This window comes from Globicephala melas, chromosome 19 (assembly GCF_963455315.2).
Source record: "Globicephala melas chromosome 19, mGloMel1.2, whole genome shotgun sequence".
Taxonomy (NCBI): domain Eukaryota; kingdom Metazoa; phylum Chordata; class Mammalia; order Artiodactyla; family Delphinidae; genus Globicephala; species Globicephala melas.
Window position 1 is genome coordinate 49766953 of NC_083332.1, and position 17020 is coordinate 49783972.

At 45.6% G+C, this 17020-nt stretch overlaps 2 protein-coding genes across 5 annotated transcripts in view; one reads left to right on the forward strand and one right to left on the reverse strand.

Annotated features, from left to right (window-relative positions):
- Nucleotides 1–16417, forward strand: part of EXOSC6 (exosome component 6) — a 100586-nt gene extending 84169 nt beyond the window's left edge. For all 3 annotated transcript variants that reach the window (XR_009560176.1, XM_060289783.1, XM_060289784.1), the window contains 5 exons: nucleotides 3169–3361; nucleotides 8117–8309; nucleotides 9508–9602; nucleotides 11215–11378; nucleotides 12381–16417. The gene's annotated coding sequence lies outside the window, so the exon portion shown is untranslated. The remainder of the gene's footprint in view (nucleotides 1–3168; nucleotides 3362–8116; nucleotides 8310–9507; nucleotides 9603–11214; nucleotides 11379–12380) is intronic.
- The window catches only part of PDPR (pyruvate dehydrogenase phosphatase regulatory subunit), a 38784-nt gene continuing 30952 nt past the window's right edge, over nucleotides 9189–17020 (reverse strand). For both annotated transcript variants that reach the window (XM_030863366.2, XM_030863365.2), the window contains exons 17-18: nucleotides 15101–15283; nucleotides 9189–14035 (exon numbers count right to left, since the gene is read on the reverse strand). In XM_030863366.2, the coding sequence (XP_030719226.1) occupies nucleotides 13631–14035; nucleotides 15101–15283 (588 nt within the window). In that variant the 3' untranslated portion in view covers nucleotides 9189–13630. The remainder of the gene's footprint in view (nucleotides 14036–15100; nucleotides 15284–17020) is intronic.

A 17020-nucleotide genomic window follows, 5' to 3' on the forward strand; every position in this document is an offset into this window, starting at 1 on the left:
AGGCCGGCAGCGAGCTGGTTCCTTATGTGGGGTGAGGGCAGGGGCGGGTCCAGGAGTCAGGCCAGAGGGGTGGCTTGGGTGGTCTGCCCGCGCCCCCCCCCCCGGTGGTGGTGAGTGCAGGGGGCATGCACAGGACCCTGCTTTTGCTCCTGACTCCTGCTTTTGCTCCCAGCTCTTCACAAGTGGCAGTTGGCTTTTTTTTTGGTCTTTTTGTATCTTGTCTATAATTTCCCCCAGCTGTGCATGCATGCATATAGTTATTTTTAGTCCCTTATAGTTTCTTTGTATTTTGTTTGTATTTCATTTGTTCAGGTGTAAGCACTGCAGCAAAGGGTCCCAGGTCCTAGTCTGTCTCATTATCCCCTGAGGGATTCTACACCTTTTATTCTTAAGGGGTAAAGGGCCAAGGGTCTCATCTTCTGGAACGTCTTCCTGCCAGACAGGGGCTGCAGACCCTGGCTTACACCTAGAGGTGTAGAAGTCCCTCTCTGACTGTTCCAAGGACCTGTAGGGACCTGGGCCACCCTCTGCTGGAATGGGTTGAATTCCTTGAGCCCTCATGAGTCTTACTTGAAACTCTTAGAAGCTAGAAGACACAAACTTGCCCAGAAGGCTAAACAAACAAGGGCCAAAAAGAAGAACACCAGTAGCCACTAAAGGGCCTAGAAAGGGAAGGAGCCAGCGTAACTTCAGGAGGGCTTCCTTAACTGTTGACCAGGCAGTGGAGGCGATATTGCCGCTTCTAAAATTATGAAGCCAGTCTGCCTGGGCATATATTTCCTTAATGTTAACTTCCACCTGTGCTATCACACTAATTCAGGTGCAGTAGGAAGTATTATCGCACAGACTCCACCTTGTTCTTCCAGAAGGTTATCAAGAGCTAGACGACTGTCAAGAACTAAATTCGCCAAAGAAACGAGAGGTCTTAAGTCCCATTAAGGCTTGTCTTGTCTGTTCCATCATATAACCAAGCTGTCTGATCTCAGTGTTGCTTCATGATAGGTAAAGCCTCCCCATGGAGCTGCCAGTCCTGTGGCCAGCTCTGCCCTTGCTAAGATCATTCCTAGGGGACTTCCCTGGTGGTCCAGTGGTTAAGACTCTGTGCTTCCAATGCAGGGGGCCTGGGTTCGATCCCTGGTCAGGGAACTAGATCCCACACGCATGCCGCAACTAAAAGATCCTGCGTTTCGCAACTAAAGATCCTGTGTGCCACAACTAAGACTCCGCGTAGCCAAATAAACAAACATATATAGAGAAAAAAGATCATTCCTAGTGCTTTCTGGGTTTGGTGGTGAGCTTGACTGGTTCTGTTACAGATAAAAATCCCTCTTAACCCTGTAGTCCTTATAGCACACTGTCCTATGAAGTGAACATTGTCAGTGCATTTATACGCTATGGCTTGGTTGGAAAAGACAGGGTCTGTCGATAATTCCGTAACATATGATGGTTTGGGTGTCCGCAGAGGAAAACAAACCCTTCCGGGGGTGCAGACCTGAATGTCTGTCTCACAGCTGTTAAGACCGGATAGCCCTTGAAGGACGTAACTGTTGTTAGTACTTAAACAGTTAGGGGACAGCAGACTATTATGTTGATGATTAAGCATATAAAGCTCTACAGCATTTCTAACAAGATGTTCACGTATGATCCGCTGAGTACAACAGCAAGAATGGCAAACAGGAGTCCAACCCACTACATCATTTTACTTATCTGTCGATGGTGCCTGTCTTTTGAATAGGTATCTCAGACCTTCCACTGGCTTACAGGTGTATTGCTCTTCTGTTGTAACCTGCGGGGTTTCTGGAGGTAAAAGCTTTAGTCTGGAAAAATGTACCCAACTAGATATCCCTTGCACTTTGACAGCAGTGGGAGTGGCTCAGATTACTTTATAGGGGCCCTTCCATTTTGGCAATAGTTGGTCTTCGGGGGACCCCGTTCCAGGTTTTAAGAAGAACTTGGTCCCTGGGATTTGTGAAGGAACAGCTCCTTCCTCTGTATTTTTAGTGGGAGCTTGCAGTGCCTTGTGGGTATAGTTCAGGATTGTCTTTTGAACTTGTCCTAGATTAATAATGTATCTCAGGGCCTGGTTCACTTCTTCATCCAGTAGAATGTCAGTAGTAAGAAAAGGTCTCCCATAGGTCCTTTTATTGTTTTACTTGTTTATTTTTTAAGGAGTTTTTTTTTTGTTAATTTATTTTTGGCTGCATTGGGTCTTCGTTGCTGCGCACGGGCTTTCTCTAAGTTGCGGCAAGCGGGGGCTAGCTACTCTGTTGTGGTGCGCGGGCTTCTCATTGCAGTGGCTTCTCTTGTTGCGGAGCACGGGCTCTTAGGTGCACAGGCTTCAGCAGTTGTGGCAGGCGGGCTCAGTAGTTGTGGTGCACGGGCTCAGTTGCTCGGCGGTGTATGGATCTTGCCAGACCGGTGCTCAAACCCGTGTCCCCTGCATTGGTAGGCAGATTCTTAACCACTGCGCCACCAGGGAAGTCCTGAAGACATTTTTTAGAAAGCAGAATTGTGTTAATACAGTCTTTTATTCAATTTTAACATAATTTTATTTATTGCATAGTTAAGACAGTCACATTCCAAATTCAAAATATATGAAAGGGTCTATAATGAAGAGTTTTCCTCTTTCTACTTGGACTTAATTTCTGGGAAATTTCAATCTTTTAAACGTGGAGAGAATGTATAAAGAACCCATGTACCCACCAGCCAGCTTCAGTCTGGCTTCATCTATTGCCACTGTTCCACTGGATTATTCCCTGGTGTTGGCCTTATTTTAAAACAAGCTGAGACTCTGTCTTATGCAGTAAAAGGCAAGGATTTCCTAAGTTGAAATTGCTGCAAATCTCCTTGGGGGCTATTTAAGAGCTCTTTTACTACCACTGATCACTTTAAGATTTTATTTTGGGGCCACATACAGTATTTGCTTTTCCAGAGCTCCTTTCCTTTCTAAAGAGTATCTTTTTTCTCCATCTTTATGCCAAGAACTCTGTAGGAATGCCCCATACTTCCCCAAGGCTTCTGCTTCTGATAGATGGCCCAGTTGGCTCATCTTAGAAAACCTCCACAAGACGTTTTCCGAAAGGAGAGGGAATAGAAGAGTGTAAGGGGTAGGGAGTTTTGAATCCCCTAAAGCTGACGACTGTGTTTGGGTCTGTTTTTGTTGCTCAGAGCCCCTGTTGAGTTCCCTGCTGCGTAGGATGCCAGAACTGGAGACTGTGGAGATCATGAAGTTGGTGAATTGCCCCGAGACCTTCACCCCGGACATGAGGTGCATCATGGGCGAGTCCCCTTCAGTGCGGGGCTACTTCGTCCTGGCGGGAATGAACTCTGCTGGCCTTTCGTTTGGTGGAGGAGCTGGAAGGTAAGTCTTTCGCACTCAGGTTCGGCTTGCGAGGCTTCTTCCTTTCTGGAATTACTTCTGGTTCATAGGGTTTGTGACATACCTAATCCAGTATGTTCATAAGAAGAGGAAGACACATGTCATGAGAGAGTCGTCCCCTTGAAAGTACTTGCCATGGGAGGCACTCCCCGTGTTCCAGACACGTCATTGTACAGAATGTTTTTGGAACTCTTTTGGAGTTAGCCTTGGAGCCAGTGGGATGTTCTTCTGTACTACTTCAGTCATAACAAATGTTGGTCCTTTGAATATGTATTTGAGTTTGGAAATAGCCAAGTGTGGTGAGTGAAGTAGAAGATCATGCTGATCACGCAGGTTTTTATTTTCAAATTTGGTACTTATAAAAATTAAGCGAGGGGGCTTCCCTGGTGGCACAGTGGTTGAGAGTCCGCCTGCAGATGCAGGGGACACGGGTTCGTGCCCCTGTCCGGGAAGATCCCACATGCCGCGGAGCGGCTGGGCCCGTGAGCCATGGCCGCTGAGCCTGCGCGTCCAGAGCCTGTTCTCCGCAACGGGAGAGGCCACAACAGTGAGAGGCCCGCGTACCGCAAAAAAAAAAAAAAAAAAAAAAAAAAAGAAGGACTTAAGACAAAGGTGGTGGCAAACATCAGGGCAGCTCATTGCTGCAATAATAACATTCTGGGAAAATATAATTGATACTGGTATTGGTGACCTTTGAGTGGAGGGAAATCTTCCTTCTGTTTTTGATGTTTCGCAAAGACCATCATTTCATAATTTAGAATTTTAAAAATTAAAAATTGCTAATTGAGTGTTTTGGAGCTTTGTTTTATTTCTGAAATCGCCTGGGCGGGGGGAGGGGGTACTTGAGCACATCTAAATGCCGAGGAGAAGGAGGTAAATGTGAGGGTATGTGAAAGAGGGAGGACAGCTGATGGAGCTCGGTTCAGGGGAAGGGGGCAGGAAGGGGGATCCAGGCCGTTGTAAGGGATTAATTTCTGACCCTGTGAAGGAAGGCAGGGATGGTTTGCTGATGCAGGGAGGTATACAGGTGGTGTTTTGGGGAACAAGGTGAGACAGGTTATCTCCTTTGATGAAGGAAGAGAGGAGGTGGTGTTAAAGGTTGGGAGAAGAGCCATGCTATGGGTTCAGAACCTGGATGTAGAGAGAGCTGTGCCTGTGGCTTAATAGGAAGTAGCCCGGAGCCAAGTAGGGGTGCCTGCTAACTTAAGGCACAAAGGAACAGGGTCTTTCCCAAGTGTGACTGAGTGGTAATGGTTCAGAAGCAAGGAGGATGCCAACAGTGCCTCTTGATGGTGTCAGTGGAACAGGGCTGGCTGTGTGACAGTGACAGTTCCCTCAGGAGAGCTGCATTTCCATTAAGACAGAGGGTGGAGAGAACATTAGTGAAGTGTTACCAACCAGGGATCTTGGCCTCCTTAATCAATAGAAATTGATAAGAGGCCAGACAGAAAATTCAGGCAGGGCTTTATTGGGCTCCTGCTGCAGCAGGCGGGAGTGAAAACAAGTAACAGTTTCCCTTGATTGCTCCGAGGAGGCCGGCAGCGAGCTGGTTCCTTATGTGGGGTGAGGGCAGGGGCGGGTCCAGGAGTCAGGCCAGAGGGGTGGCTTGGGTGGTCTGCCCGCGCCCCCCCCCGGTGGTGGTGAGTGCAGGGGGCATGCACAGGACCCTGCTTTTGCTCCTGACTCCTGCTTTTGCTCCCAGCTCTTCACAAGTGGCAGTTGGCTTTTTTTTTGGTCTTTTTGTATCTTGTCTATAATTTCCCCCAGCTGTGCATGCATGCATATAGTTATTTTTAGTCCCTTATAGTTTCTTTGTATTTTGTTTGTATTTCATTTGTTCAGGTGTAAGCACTGCAGCAAAGGGTCCCAGGTCCTAGTCTGTCTCATTATCCCCTGAGGGATTCTACACCTTTTATTCTTAAGGGGTAAAGGGCCAAGGGTCTCATCTTCTGGAACGTCTTCCTGCCAGACAGGGGCTGCAGACCCTGGCTTACACCTAGAGGTGTAGAAGTCCCTCTCTGGCTGTTCCAAGGACCTGTAGGGACCTGGGCCACCCTCTGCTGGAATGGGTTGAATTCCTTGAGCCCTCATGAGTCTTACTTGAAACTCTTAGAAGCTAGAAGACACAAACTTGCCCAGAAGGCTAAACAAACAAGGGCCAAAAAGAAGAACACCAGTAGCCACTAAAGGGCCTAGAAAGGGAAGGAGCCAGCGTAACTTCAGGAGAGCTTCCTTAACTGTTGACCAGGCAGTGGAGGCGATATTGCCGCTTCTAAAATTATGAAGCCAGTCTGCCTGGGCATATATTTCCTTAATGTTAACTTCCACCTGTGCTATCACACTAATTCAGGTGCAGTAGGAAGTATTATCGCACAGACTCCACCTTGTTCTTCCAGAAGGTTATCAAGAGCTAGACGACTGTCAAGAACTAAATTCGCCAAAGAAACGAGAGGTCTTAAGTCCCATTAAGGCTTGTCTTGTCTGTTCCATCATATAACCAAGCTGTCTGATCTCAGTGTTGCTTCATGATAGGTAAAGCCTCCCCATGGAGCTGCCAGTCCTGTGGCCAGCTCTGCCCTTGCTAAGATCATTCCTAGGGGACTTCCCTGGTGGTCCAGTGGTTAAGACTCTGTGCTTCCAATGCAGGGGGCCTGGGTTCGATCCCTGGTCAGGGAACTAGATCCCACACGCATGCCGCAACTAAAAGATCCTGCGTTTCGCAACTAAAGATCCTGTGTGCCACAACTAAGACTCCGCGTAGCCAAATAAACAAACATATATAGAGAAAAAAGATCATTCCTAGTGCTTTCTGGGTTTGGTGGTGAGCTTGACTGGTTCTGTTACAGATAAAAATCCCTCTTAACCCTGTAGTCCTTATAGCACACTGTCCTATGAAGTGAACATTGTCAGTGCATTTATACGCTATGGCTTGGTTGGAAAAGACAGGGTCTGTCGATAATTCCGTAACATATGATGGTTTGGGTGTCCGCAGAGGAAAACAAACCCTTCCGGGGGTGCAGACCTGAATGTCTGTCTCACAGCTGTTAAGACCGGATAGCCCTTGAAGGACGTAACTGTTGTTAGTACTTAAACAGTTAGGGGACAGCAGACTATTATGTTGATGATTAAGCATATAAAGCTCTACAGCATTTCTAACAAGATGTTCACGTATGATCCGCTGAGTACAATAGCAAGAATGGCAAACAGGAGTCCAACCCACTACATCATTTTACTTATCTGTCGATGGTGCCTGTCTTTTGAATAGGTATCTCAGACCTTCCACTGGCTTACAGGTGTATTGCTCTTCTGTTGTAACCTGCGGGGTTTCTGGAGGTAAAAGCTTTAGTCTGGAAAAATGTACCCAACTAGATATCCCTTGCACTTTGACAGCAGTGGGAGTGGCTCAGATTACTTTATAGGGGCCCTTCCATTTTGGCAATAGTTGGTCTTCGGGGGACCCCGTTCCAGGTTTTAAGAAGAACTTGGTCCCTGGGATTTGTGAAGGAACAGCTCCTTCCTCTGTATTTTTAGTGGTTTGTGAAGGAACAGCTCCTTCCTCTGTATTTTTAGTGGGAGCTTGCAGTGCCTTGTGGGTATAGTTCAGGATTGTCTTTTGAACTTGTCCTAGATTAATAATGTATCTCAGGGCCTGGTTCACTTCTTCATCCAGTAGAATGTCAGTAGTAAGAAAAGGTCTCCCATAGGTCCTTTTATTGTTTTACTTGTTTATTTTTTAAGGAGTTTTTTTTTTGTTAATTTATTTTTGGCTGCATTGGGTCTTCGTTGCTGCGCACGGGCTTTCTCTAAGTTGCGGCAAGCGGGGGCTAGCTACTCTGTTGTGGTGCGCGGGCTTCTCATTGCAGTGGCTTCTCTTGTTGCGGAGCACGGGCTCTTAGGTGCACAGGCTTCAGCAGTTGTGGCAGGCGGGCTCAGTAGTTGTGGTGCACGGGCTCAGTTGCTCGGCGGCGTATGGATCTTGCCAGACCGGTGCTCAAACCCGTGTCCCCTGCATTGGTAGGCAGATTCTTAACCACTGCGCCACCAGGGAAGTCCTGAAGACATTTTTTAGAAAGCAGAATTGTGTTAATACAGTCTTTTATTCAATTTTAACATAATTTTATTTATTGCATAGTTAAGACAGTCACATTCCAAATTCAAAATACATGAAAGGGTCTATAATGAAGAGTTTTCCTCTTTCTACTTGGACTTAATTTCTGGGAAATTTCAATCTTTTAAACGTGGAGAGAATGTATAAAGAACCCATGTACCCACCAGCCAGCTTCAGTCTGGCTTCATCTATTGCCACTGTTCCACTGGATTATTCCCTGGTGTTGGCCTTATTTTAAAACAAGCTGAGACTCTGTCTTATGCAGTAAAAGGCAAGGATTTCCTAAGTTGAAATTGCTGCAAATCTCCTTGGGGGCCATTTAAGAGCTCTTTTACTACCACTGATCACTTTAAGATTTTATTTTGGGGCCACATACAGTATTTGCTTTTCCAGAGCTCCTTTCCTTTCTAAAGAGTATCTTTTTTCTCCATCTTTATGCCAAGAACTCTGTAGGAATGCCCCATACTTCCCCAAGGCTTCTGCTTCTGATAGATGGCCCAGTTGGCTCATCTTAGAAAACCTCCACAAGACGTTTTCCGAAAGGAGAGGGAATAGAAGAGTGTAAGGGGTAGGGAGTTTTGAATCCCCTAAAGCTGACGACTGTGTTTGGGTCTGTTTTTGTTGCTCAGAGCCCCTGTTGAGTTCCCTGCTGCGTAGGATGCCAGAACTGGAGACTGTGGAGATCATGAAGTTGGTGAATTGCCCCGAGACCTTCACCCCGGACATGAGGTGCATCATGGGCGAGTCCCCTTCAGTGCGGGGCTACTTCGTCCTGGCGGGAATGAACTCTGCTGGCCTTTCGTTTGGTGGAGGAGCTGGAAGGTAAGTCTTTCGCACTCAGGTTCGGCTTGCGAGGCTTCTTCCTTTCTGGAATTACTTCTGGTTCATAGGGTTTGTGACATACCTAATCCAGTATGTTCATAAGAAGAGGAAGACACATGTCATGAGAGAGTCGTCCCCTTGAAAGTACTTGCCATGGGAGGCACTCCCCGTGTTCCAGACACGTCACTGTACAGAATGTTTTTGGAACTCCTCTTTTGGAGTTAGCCTTGGAGCCAGTGGGATGTTTTTTTGGAACTACTTCAGTCATAACAAATGTTGCTCATTCATGAAACTGGAAGTAGAGCAGGTTTGGACGATAAGATGATGAAATTTTTGTTAGACATGTTAGCCTACCTATGGATTCCCAGATGTGGTGACTCACAGAACAGTTGGGTAAAGAGAATAGAAGTCCAGTGACTAAATTTCTGTATGGAAGCTAAGTATAGTAAAGGATCACTGGCTGCTTCTGTTTTTCTCTTCTACTGCTGTAAGCAAAAATACACACACAGCTCGTTTTCCACACAGACATGGGCTCATGTTACATAACATCTTACAGAAAGACCCGAATGAACTTTTTGGCCAACCCAATACTTGTGTGATGAGTCAAGTACCAGGTTCTTACTACTAAGTCAAGTGTAAGGCAGGATGTCAAGTCCAGTGACAGTGATAGGGACTTCAGGAGGAGGAATGGGGCTTTTCCCCCACAGCCATGCTGCCCATTGCATGGAGGGAAGGGATCTTATTTACCTGTTTTCAAATTCTCTTGTACACTTTGGGAACAGGTACAAATGGTTTTATGTACAACGTTTATTCTTAGTGATGGCAAAAACATATCTGGTTACCACAGATGCAGGACATTTCTCAGGCAGACACAGCAAGAGTAGTGAAAATGTCCATTTATTCGTTTACAAACTTAGTAACATAAAATAAAATTGAAATCTGACTTGATAGAAATACAGTGCACAACGTTAATACCACATTCGCAGAGGGCAGAAATGCTCTGTCACCCTGTGTGCCTGTCATCACCAGGGCTCGTGAGAAACATCCCATTTACTAAAGTGCCTCGCACGTCTTCAGGACCACATGCTGATGCTACACATGGGATAGAAAAGGGCTGAGTTGAACTGCACGTTTACAAATGCAAAGAACGAGTTGTAGCCTTTACAGTAATTACAATGGCATTTTCTTACATCCCAAGAGTTGACCAGAGAGTAAAGTGTTAGCTGTGCTGCTGGAAGACCCTTCACTGAAACGAGCTGCAGAAGCTTTCGACCCTACACCCATCTGTTGAAGGTACTTTTTTTCGTCTCCACCCACCATGTGACACTCTGGAGTGTAAGGCACTATAGAACCTGGCTTGGAGGAAAGGGGTGCCCCAAGCTCCAGTTCTTGGTGTGCAAAGGAAATCTGGCATAGATCCATAGAAACAGATGCTAAAAGTATCCTCTCCACTTCTTAAAATTTCTGTCCTTGAGAGACAGAAAAATGAGAAGGTAGAAAGTCTGCAAAGGATGAAAATAGGTGTATCTAAATATCATGAGAAAAATGGCCCATGAAGAAACGTGTAATTCCCCAAAGGTTCTGCTCAGAGAAGTCACGAATCATACACAAGGAACTCTGGTGTTTAATGGATAAAGAGAAGGCAAAGACATACAAAAATACTCAGTCCTCTTGAAAAATAGTGTATTTGTCATGGTAAGGGACTGCATATGCCAGCCCCGTGATGACAGTGAAGGAGCCTTACAACTAACGGAGCACCTTAATGTGGAGGGCGGTGGCGGTGGGTGTGGGGAGCGGCTCCGATACGTGGCTCCCTAGCTCCCTCACGACTCACTGCAGGACGCGGCTACTGCCTGTTACTTCATCTGCCGTCTCTTCCACTCAACTGTGCTGCTCCTGAGTCCATGTGCCTGCACATGACATGTGCCAGATGAAAATTCCTTACTCATGAGAAACTTTTCTCTACCTCCTGTTGATAAAATGCTGCTTATATCAAAGTTTGTGAGGGATGGGGGGGTGTGTGTACAGAAAGAAAATGAACACAGTAGGTTATACTTCAGGATTGAGCACTGTTGACCAAATCTCTATCTTAGATACTAAAGATACTTAGATCCTTGCTGCCTACACTGGCCAAGAGGCAACAAAGATATAAAAAGGAACTTGTAATGCCTGAAAGCCAGCCAATGCAGTTGTTTTACAGAGGCAAAAATCAAGGCGGAGGGGTCATCCCTCCAGTGAAGCAAAATCACTTTAGGAAGCTCCTATCATTCCTGCCACATACATGGTGGCAGTGGGGAGGGGTTAATGTCGCAAATGCATGCAAAGGCAGGATAAAGGAGAAAGCTGAAGAGTTAGTTTCATGTTGAGTTACTTTCTGGGAAACAACAGCCTAGGAAAGAAGAGATACAGCTAAAACTCTGTACAAGGACGTAGAATCCAGGGACAGCACACCTCCTGATGAGAATCAAACAAGTGACTTGGTGCAGAAATGGGAACTTTGGGGCCAAAGTTGAGACTGGGGTTAATCACTGGGCTAAATGGCATCTCTTGCATTTGGGGGTACAGGGACTTCTCAGAAAAGCACTAGAATGTAGTGGGAACTGTTCAGTTTTCTCTCCTGGAGCTTGTCCTGCCCATGCAGTGCTACGTGACCAAAACACAAGTTAAAGGACATCACATTGTGCTATCCAAGCAGGTAGGTCTTGTCTGTCCCTTTTTGCTCTAAAAACTTTCTGAATTAGAGCTTTTATCACAGACAAGAAATCTTCAATGTCAGTCACATGACCATGGGATTTACATGTGGCACAAGTAGCTAGGGGCTTATCTCAAGAGAGGAGAAGGCTCACAGGAGACTTGCAACCTTGATTCTCCATCTGTTTGAAGCCAACACACTTTGTGTTTCTAGGTGCAAAATGATTCTTCAATTGCATATGCTGAGAAGATTGTGGAGCCCCTCTCCCAAGACAGCACAAGTGGTGATAACATCATTTCAGAGAGAAGAAAAAAGTACCAACCACCTAAAACGAGTCCAGCTACTCCTTGAACAATCCCTGCAACCTCCAGGGAGAGGTGAGTTGTCACAGAAAGCAAACACATGCGGTCCCGGTGCCCATCGGGGATGACACAGAAATGAAGATGTTTTGATTGTCAACTATGCTTGAGGCAGGAAAGAGTCACCCCCTTCCCTTTAGGACCAAATAGAGAAACCTACCAGATTCATATTGCCTATATTTGAATGAACCAAAGGAGACTTGAAAGATGAATTGTAAAGTGCTGGAAGATAAATATGTAAGTTTCAGGGTACTCAATAAACAAGTGATTTCCCCCCAGAATCTTAACATCTTGTCAGTCTTAGAAGTGTGACCCCTATTTATGGACAAGATGTGATTTATGCATAAATCTAGATTTTCTTTTGGATTCAATCCCAAGTAACTTTCCATTTATAAAGACGACTTTGCAGTGGTGTGCATGGGATACCTTTAGTTCTACATCTGTTTCCATCTTCTTGGGTCAGTCGGCTCCCTGCTGGTAACACCTGCATTGTCTGGTGCCAGTTTCCTGCTCTCCCAAGTTTCACAGCTGCTGTTCACTGCTCTCCAGCTGGGCAGCACCTCTCCTCTTTGCCTAGAAGCAGTATCTCTCAGCTAGTTAAATTCACATTTGCACCAAAATACCAAGGCCCCCCGACAGAATTCTAATCACATACTCCCTCGTTAAATCAATGAAGACCTCGTAAGAAGGTGGACAGTAAAGTCAGTGATCAAGTGGGTAAACAGAAATCCCAGAGAAATGCCAGAGCAGGCAGACACCTGAGAATTGTAAGCTGCTCTAATAAAATGAAAGGATTGTCTCTAATATACTTACAGACCTATCAGACCTAATGCATGCAAGATACCAAGATAACAAAGGCTATGGTTAATTAAAATCTCTAGCAGCCATTTGTTTGCAAGGGGAAATTAAGTGTGGGGATGGATACCACAGTCTGTGCGATCCAAGTTCCACCCTTAGAAAATAGAGACACTGCTTAAAAGTGCGCAGGGCGCTCTTACCCAAAGTTACCTTCTATTCCAGAAAATGTGGAGAGATGTCTGGAAAAAGAAGACGGAAAGCAGACCTTGGGCTCAGGTAACATACGCTCTCCACACTGGGAACTCTCAAGGGACCCAAGTGGGTCATCTCTGTGTGGATCTGTGTCTTTTGTGCGGGGGAAGCAACCCTGGGGTCCCAGTAGCTCTCTTCAACTCAGTGTGGCCACAAGGTTTAGTTACTCAGCCAGGATGCTTGTCCTGCCTCCCCCGCCCTAAGGGAGAGAGCGTGCACTGAGCCAGTGGGCCTCCTATGGAAGGGACACATGTGGCTGAACTGAAAGTCACATGTGCTCGGAGAAGAGGAACATCAAGGTGGGGTGACTGAACTGTGAGTAGCTGAAAGAAAAGCAGCACTGTTTCATAGAAAACTCAGCATCGCTGGAGCTTAGTTTGAGGTTAGACCCTTTCAGCTAGGAAAAGCAACACTAAAGGCAACATGGTCTTTCCCTTTCAAACACTGTGGCTTATTTGTTTAGTCGGTTAAATAAACCACAACCCCTCTCATAATAGAGATTAGCAAGAGATGAAGAAAATTATAGGCAGGTGGCCCTAGCCCAACAGTCTGATAACTGGGTCACAGTCTGATAACTGGGTCAGTAGGGAGGCCCAGGATGAACTAATCTGTGCTAACCCCAGGTAACGCCCACATGATGCCTCTCATCAGCGAGGTAGATGGTCATCCTCCTGCTAGAGGTATCAGGGTGCCGACCCACAGCACAAAGGGATGGGAGAAGGACCTGCCTGGCTAAAAGGCATAAGCTATTCCACACGGCTGTATCACACAGACAGCAGCTAGCCAGAATTCACAGGTTACTCGAGAAAATTTAGCCCCACAGAGAGGGACTCTTACCCTGAGGCCTGCACACCACAAGCCTCCCTTGCTTCAAGACCCAGCATTAAGTGAGGCTGTCACTGTAACCCACTTCCACAAGTGGAGTCTGCCTCTGTCCTGCCTTCCTGTCCCCACAGGAACCTGAGATGGGGGGAGGGATGACCAGCCCAGAGTGAGTATCAGGAGATGGGAAACTGCAGAAGGAGGGAGGAGAAGATGGAGGGACAAGAGAGGGTGCAAAGGAAAAGTTTTAAATGCTTAAAATTATATCAAGGGAAAAAAAAATTATATCAAGGAGATAAGAGGTGGGAGGCAAAGGTTAAATCAAGAAGAGGGATGGGATCAGGAAGTGGAGCTCCTAAGATGACTAGAAGGTGGGAAGGTGGCGGGACTGCCTGGCATTACTTCCCGTGCAAGTCACTGAGCTCCACGTCATCCTTTCGGCGCTTATGGGTGAAGAGGGAGGTGACCGGGTAGAGCTTGGCCTTGGCCTGGAACCGGTGTCCTGCGATGTCAATCTCATATTCTCCCCGGTTGATGAAATCTGCTGTCACCACCTGCTCTTCTCCGGTGTCCTCGGAAAAATTGTGCACGAAGCCCAGGCACACGTGGCGCTCCAGGGTGTAACCATATGCGCTGCTGGTGGTCTTGCCCACGTACTGCCCGTTTCGGTAAATGGGCTCCCCCCACCAAGGCCAGAGGTCCAGGTCTGTGTCGTGGTCGTCCAGGATGAACATAGTGAAGCGTTTGTACACCCCGTTCTGCTTCTGCTGCAGCAGGGCATCTCGCCCAATGAAATCCATCCCCTAGGAAAGAGCACAGAGACAGCATCACTGCTTGGGACCCGGTGTCACTGCAGTGGGCTGCCCACTCCCCACCACACCCCTGCAAGCTCTGGAGAACGTGTGCTTCCCCCATGCGGAAAACTGCATTCACAGTATGAAAGACACCTGCAGAGAATTCTTGTAACAACACAGGTAAGCATCACTCTCTTTTCTATTTTATAAACACATTTCAATCACAAGACCACACAGAACAAAAATAGGAAGAAAAATCAACACTTGAAAATGCTTGCTAGAATTATTGTAAAAAAACAATGTTTTTATATAATCTCAAGCAGCAGTCCATGCATATATATCCATATTCTATGCATAAATATTTACATATATGCATATGTCCAAAAAAGAGCAGGATAAAATAAACTCTTAATGCGTGTCGCTGAAAAAATATTCTTTATGTTTTTCCCTATTTTCCAAATCGAGTATTCTTTACTTTTATATCAGAGAAAAATACTTACCTAATTGCTCAAAAAGAACATCAGAGATCTACTATACTGATAGGGAATGACTGTTAAGATATTTTAAGTGAAAAAGGCAAGGTGCAATATACCAAGTATACAGTATCCAACCACCAAGGTTAAGAACGTGGTGAGGGGAAATTACTCATCTGTTTGCACTGCATGGAAGCTCTCTACAAGGAGAGGCAGGACACTGCTGCTTCTGGTCAAGCTGGCAGTGGGACTGGGTGGGCTCAGAGGTGGGAAAGAGCCTTTTCATCCTCTTGAATGGTGATTACGAATAAATTAGGCAGTTGAATGTAAAGTGACTCATTTGTACATGTGGCATATTAATGAATTACCACAATCAACTCAGAAAAACTGCCCAGAAAGCACTCAGGCTAAAAGAGAACAAAGTGCCCCAAACAAGTGTTGTCTATTTATGATGTTTCCATATTAAGTGTTTTATCCCATAGATACATTTGGAGGTCTCAACACCTATACACTTTTGCTCCCACCTCAGCTCTTCCTGTTCTCATGCAGGCTCCCTGCTCAGGAAGCTGAGGGCAGAGTGGAGTGTGCATAGGTACAATACCTTGTCTAACTTCACCCGAGACTCTCGTCCGCATTCCAGGGGTGTGGTGAGGGTGTTTAAATCCTGACCCCAGAAGGCAAAAAACTTTTCAATTCGGAGACTACGAAGAGCATAATACCCAGCATTCCGGATTCCATATTTCTGTCCAACACTCATCACTTCGTTGTATACGTGCAGGGCGTACTAGAGGGAGAGACAAAAGGTCAGTAACCAGCAGACCAGAATTAAACACGGAATCTGTCTGGCTGTGCCTGACGGCTGACACTGTTACCTGGACAAGGGAGAAGGTTGTCTACAATCCTCAGGAACCAAAGTGCTGCAGCCCAGGCTTAAGCTCCACGAAAGCAGCACCTTTACCTTTTTACTTCTCTAAAAAGTCTAGGATCTCAGTATATAGCACTTATTAAATAATAACTCACAGAAGCTCTCTTACCACTCAGTAAACGACCAGTCTCGTAACTGCCTCTCCAACAGCCATGCATCCTCCACTGGCTTTGGCTTTGTTTTTTTGTGCCAGTTCCCTGAACTTGGTCCTTCCCTTATGCAATGGCCTATGCTGTGAAACTGGTGTTACACGTAACTCTAGACATGCACGCACAACTCTGATTTGTCACACTGATTATGGCGTATCTTAAAGAGACCTAGAGTGAGTCACAGAGGACCCCCAAAATCAGAGCTCTCCTACCCGTGTCCCACAATATCCAGTCTCTCATGTTGTTCTGTTCTTGGTTCCAGACACGTTTAAGTATCACATAACTTAAATGAACAAAAGTTTTCCAAATTGAAAGCAAATACTCAAATACTCTGTTAAGTCTAAAGCCCAACAACAAACTACACTGTTTACTTTAAAAACTGTAAAACAGAAAACAAGACAGAGGAATGAGGAAGACAGATACTGTATAACCTCACTTATATGTGGAATCTTAAAAACAACTATTAAACAACAATAAAACCAAAATAGCAACTAAACTCACAGACCAAGAGATCAATTTGTGGTTACAGTTGGGGATTGGAGGAAGGTGGTCAAAAGGTACAAACTTCCAGTTATAAGGTAAGTACTAGGGATATAATGCACAACATGATGACTAGGTGACACTGCTGTGTGATAACATGAAAATTAAGAGTAAATCCTGAGAGTTCTTCTCATCACAAGGAAAAAAAAATTTTTTTCTTTTTATTGTGTCTATATAAGATGATGGATGCTAGTAACTTAACACTGTGGTAATCATTTCACAGTCTATGTAAGTCAATCCATTATCCTGTCCACCTTAATCTTATACAATGATGTATGTAAATTATATCTCAATAAAACGGAAAAGTCAAAAACAAAAATCTGCTTCATTGGTATTGCAATTCTTTATCCTGGCAATGTATGTTGCTCTATAAACTGCACTACTGCAGCCGAACAGGCACTGGCTAAGCAGACTGCTGTGATCAAGGCAACTTTAGATGTGGAAAAGGGAGTCTGAGCTATTGGGTACAACATAGCCTGTGGTATGTGTGTAAGTGAAACACTGCAAATAGCAAAGGTGGGTGGAGGAGACCATTGGAGACTGGCTGGGAAACGAGAGTAAGAATCTCGGGCGGGTTCAGTGTCTCAAGCTGAATGCTCCATACTTGAATTAAGAAGACAAAGGTTTAAAGCAGGTGAGTAGTCTTGGGCTAGAGAAGAGCAAAGCGAAAAGTGGGTCCCCACTACTTACTCATTTTCTCACCAGATGCCAGGGATTGAGTGTGAACAAACCAATCTACTATCTGCCACCATGCTTTGGAAGGCAGCTCCTCAGAGACAAGTATAAGCTTCTTGACAAAAGCCAGCTTGAAAAGAACCCAAGCAGTGCACAGGTTACCTCTTGGACTCACAGAAAACCATAAAAATGGGACCAGCCCAGGAAAATTGGGTAGAAAACAGGGCTTCTC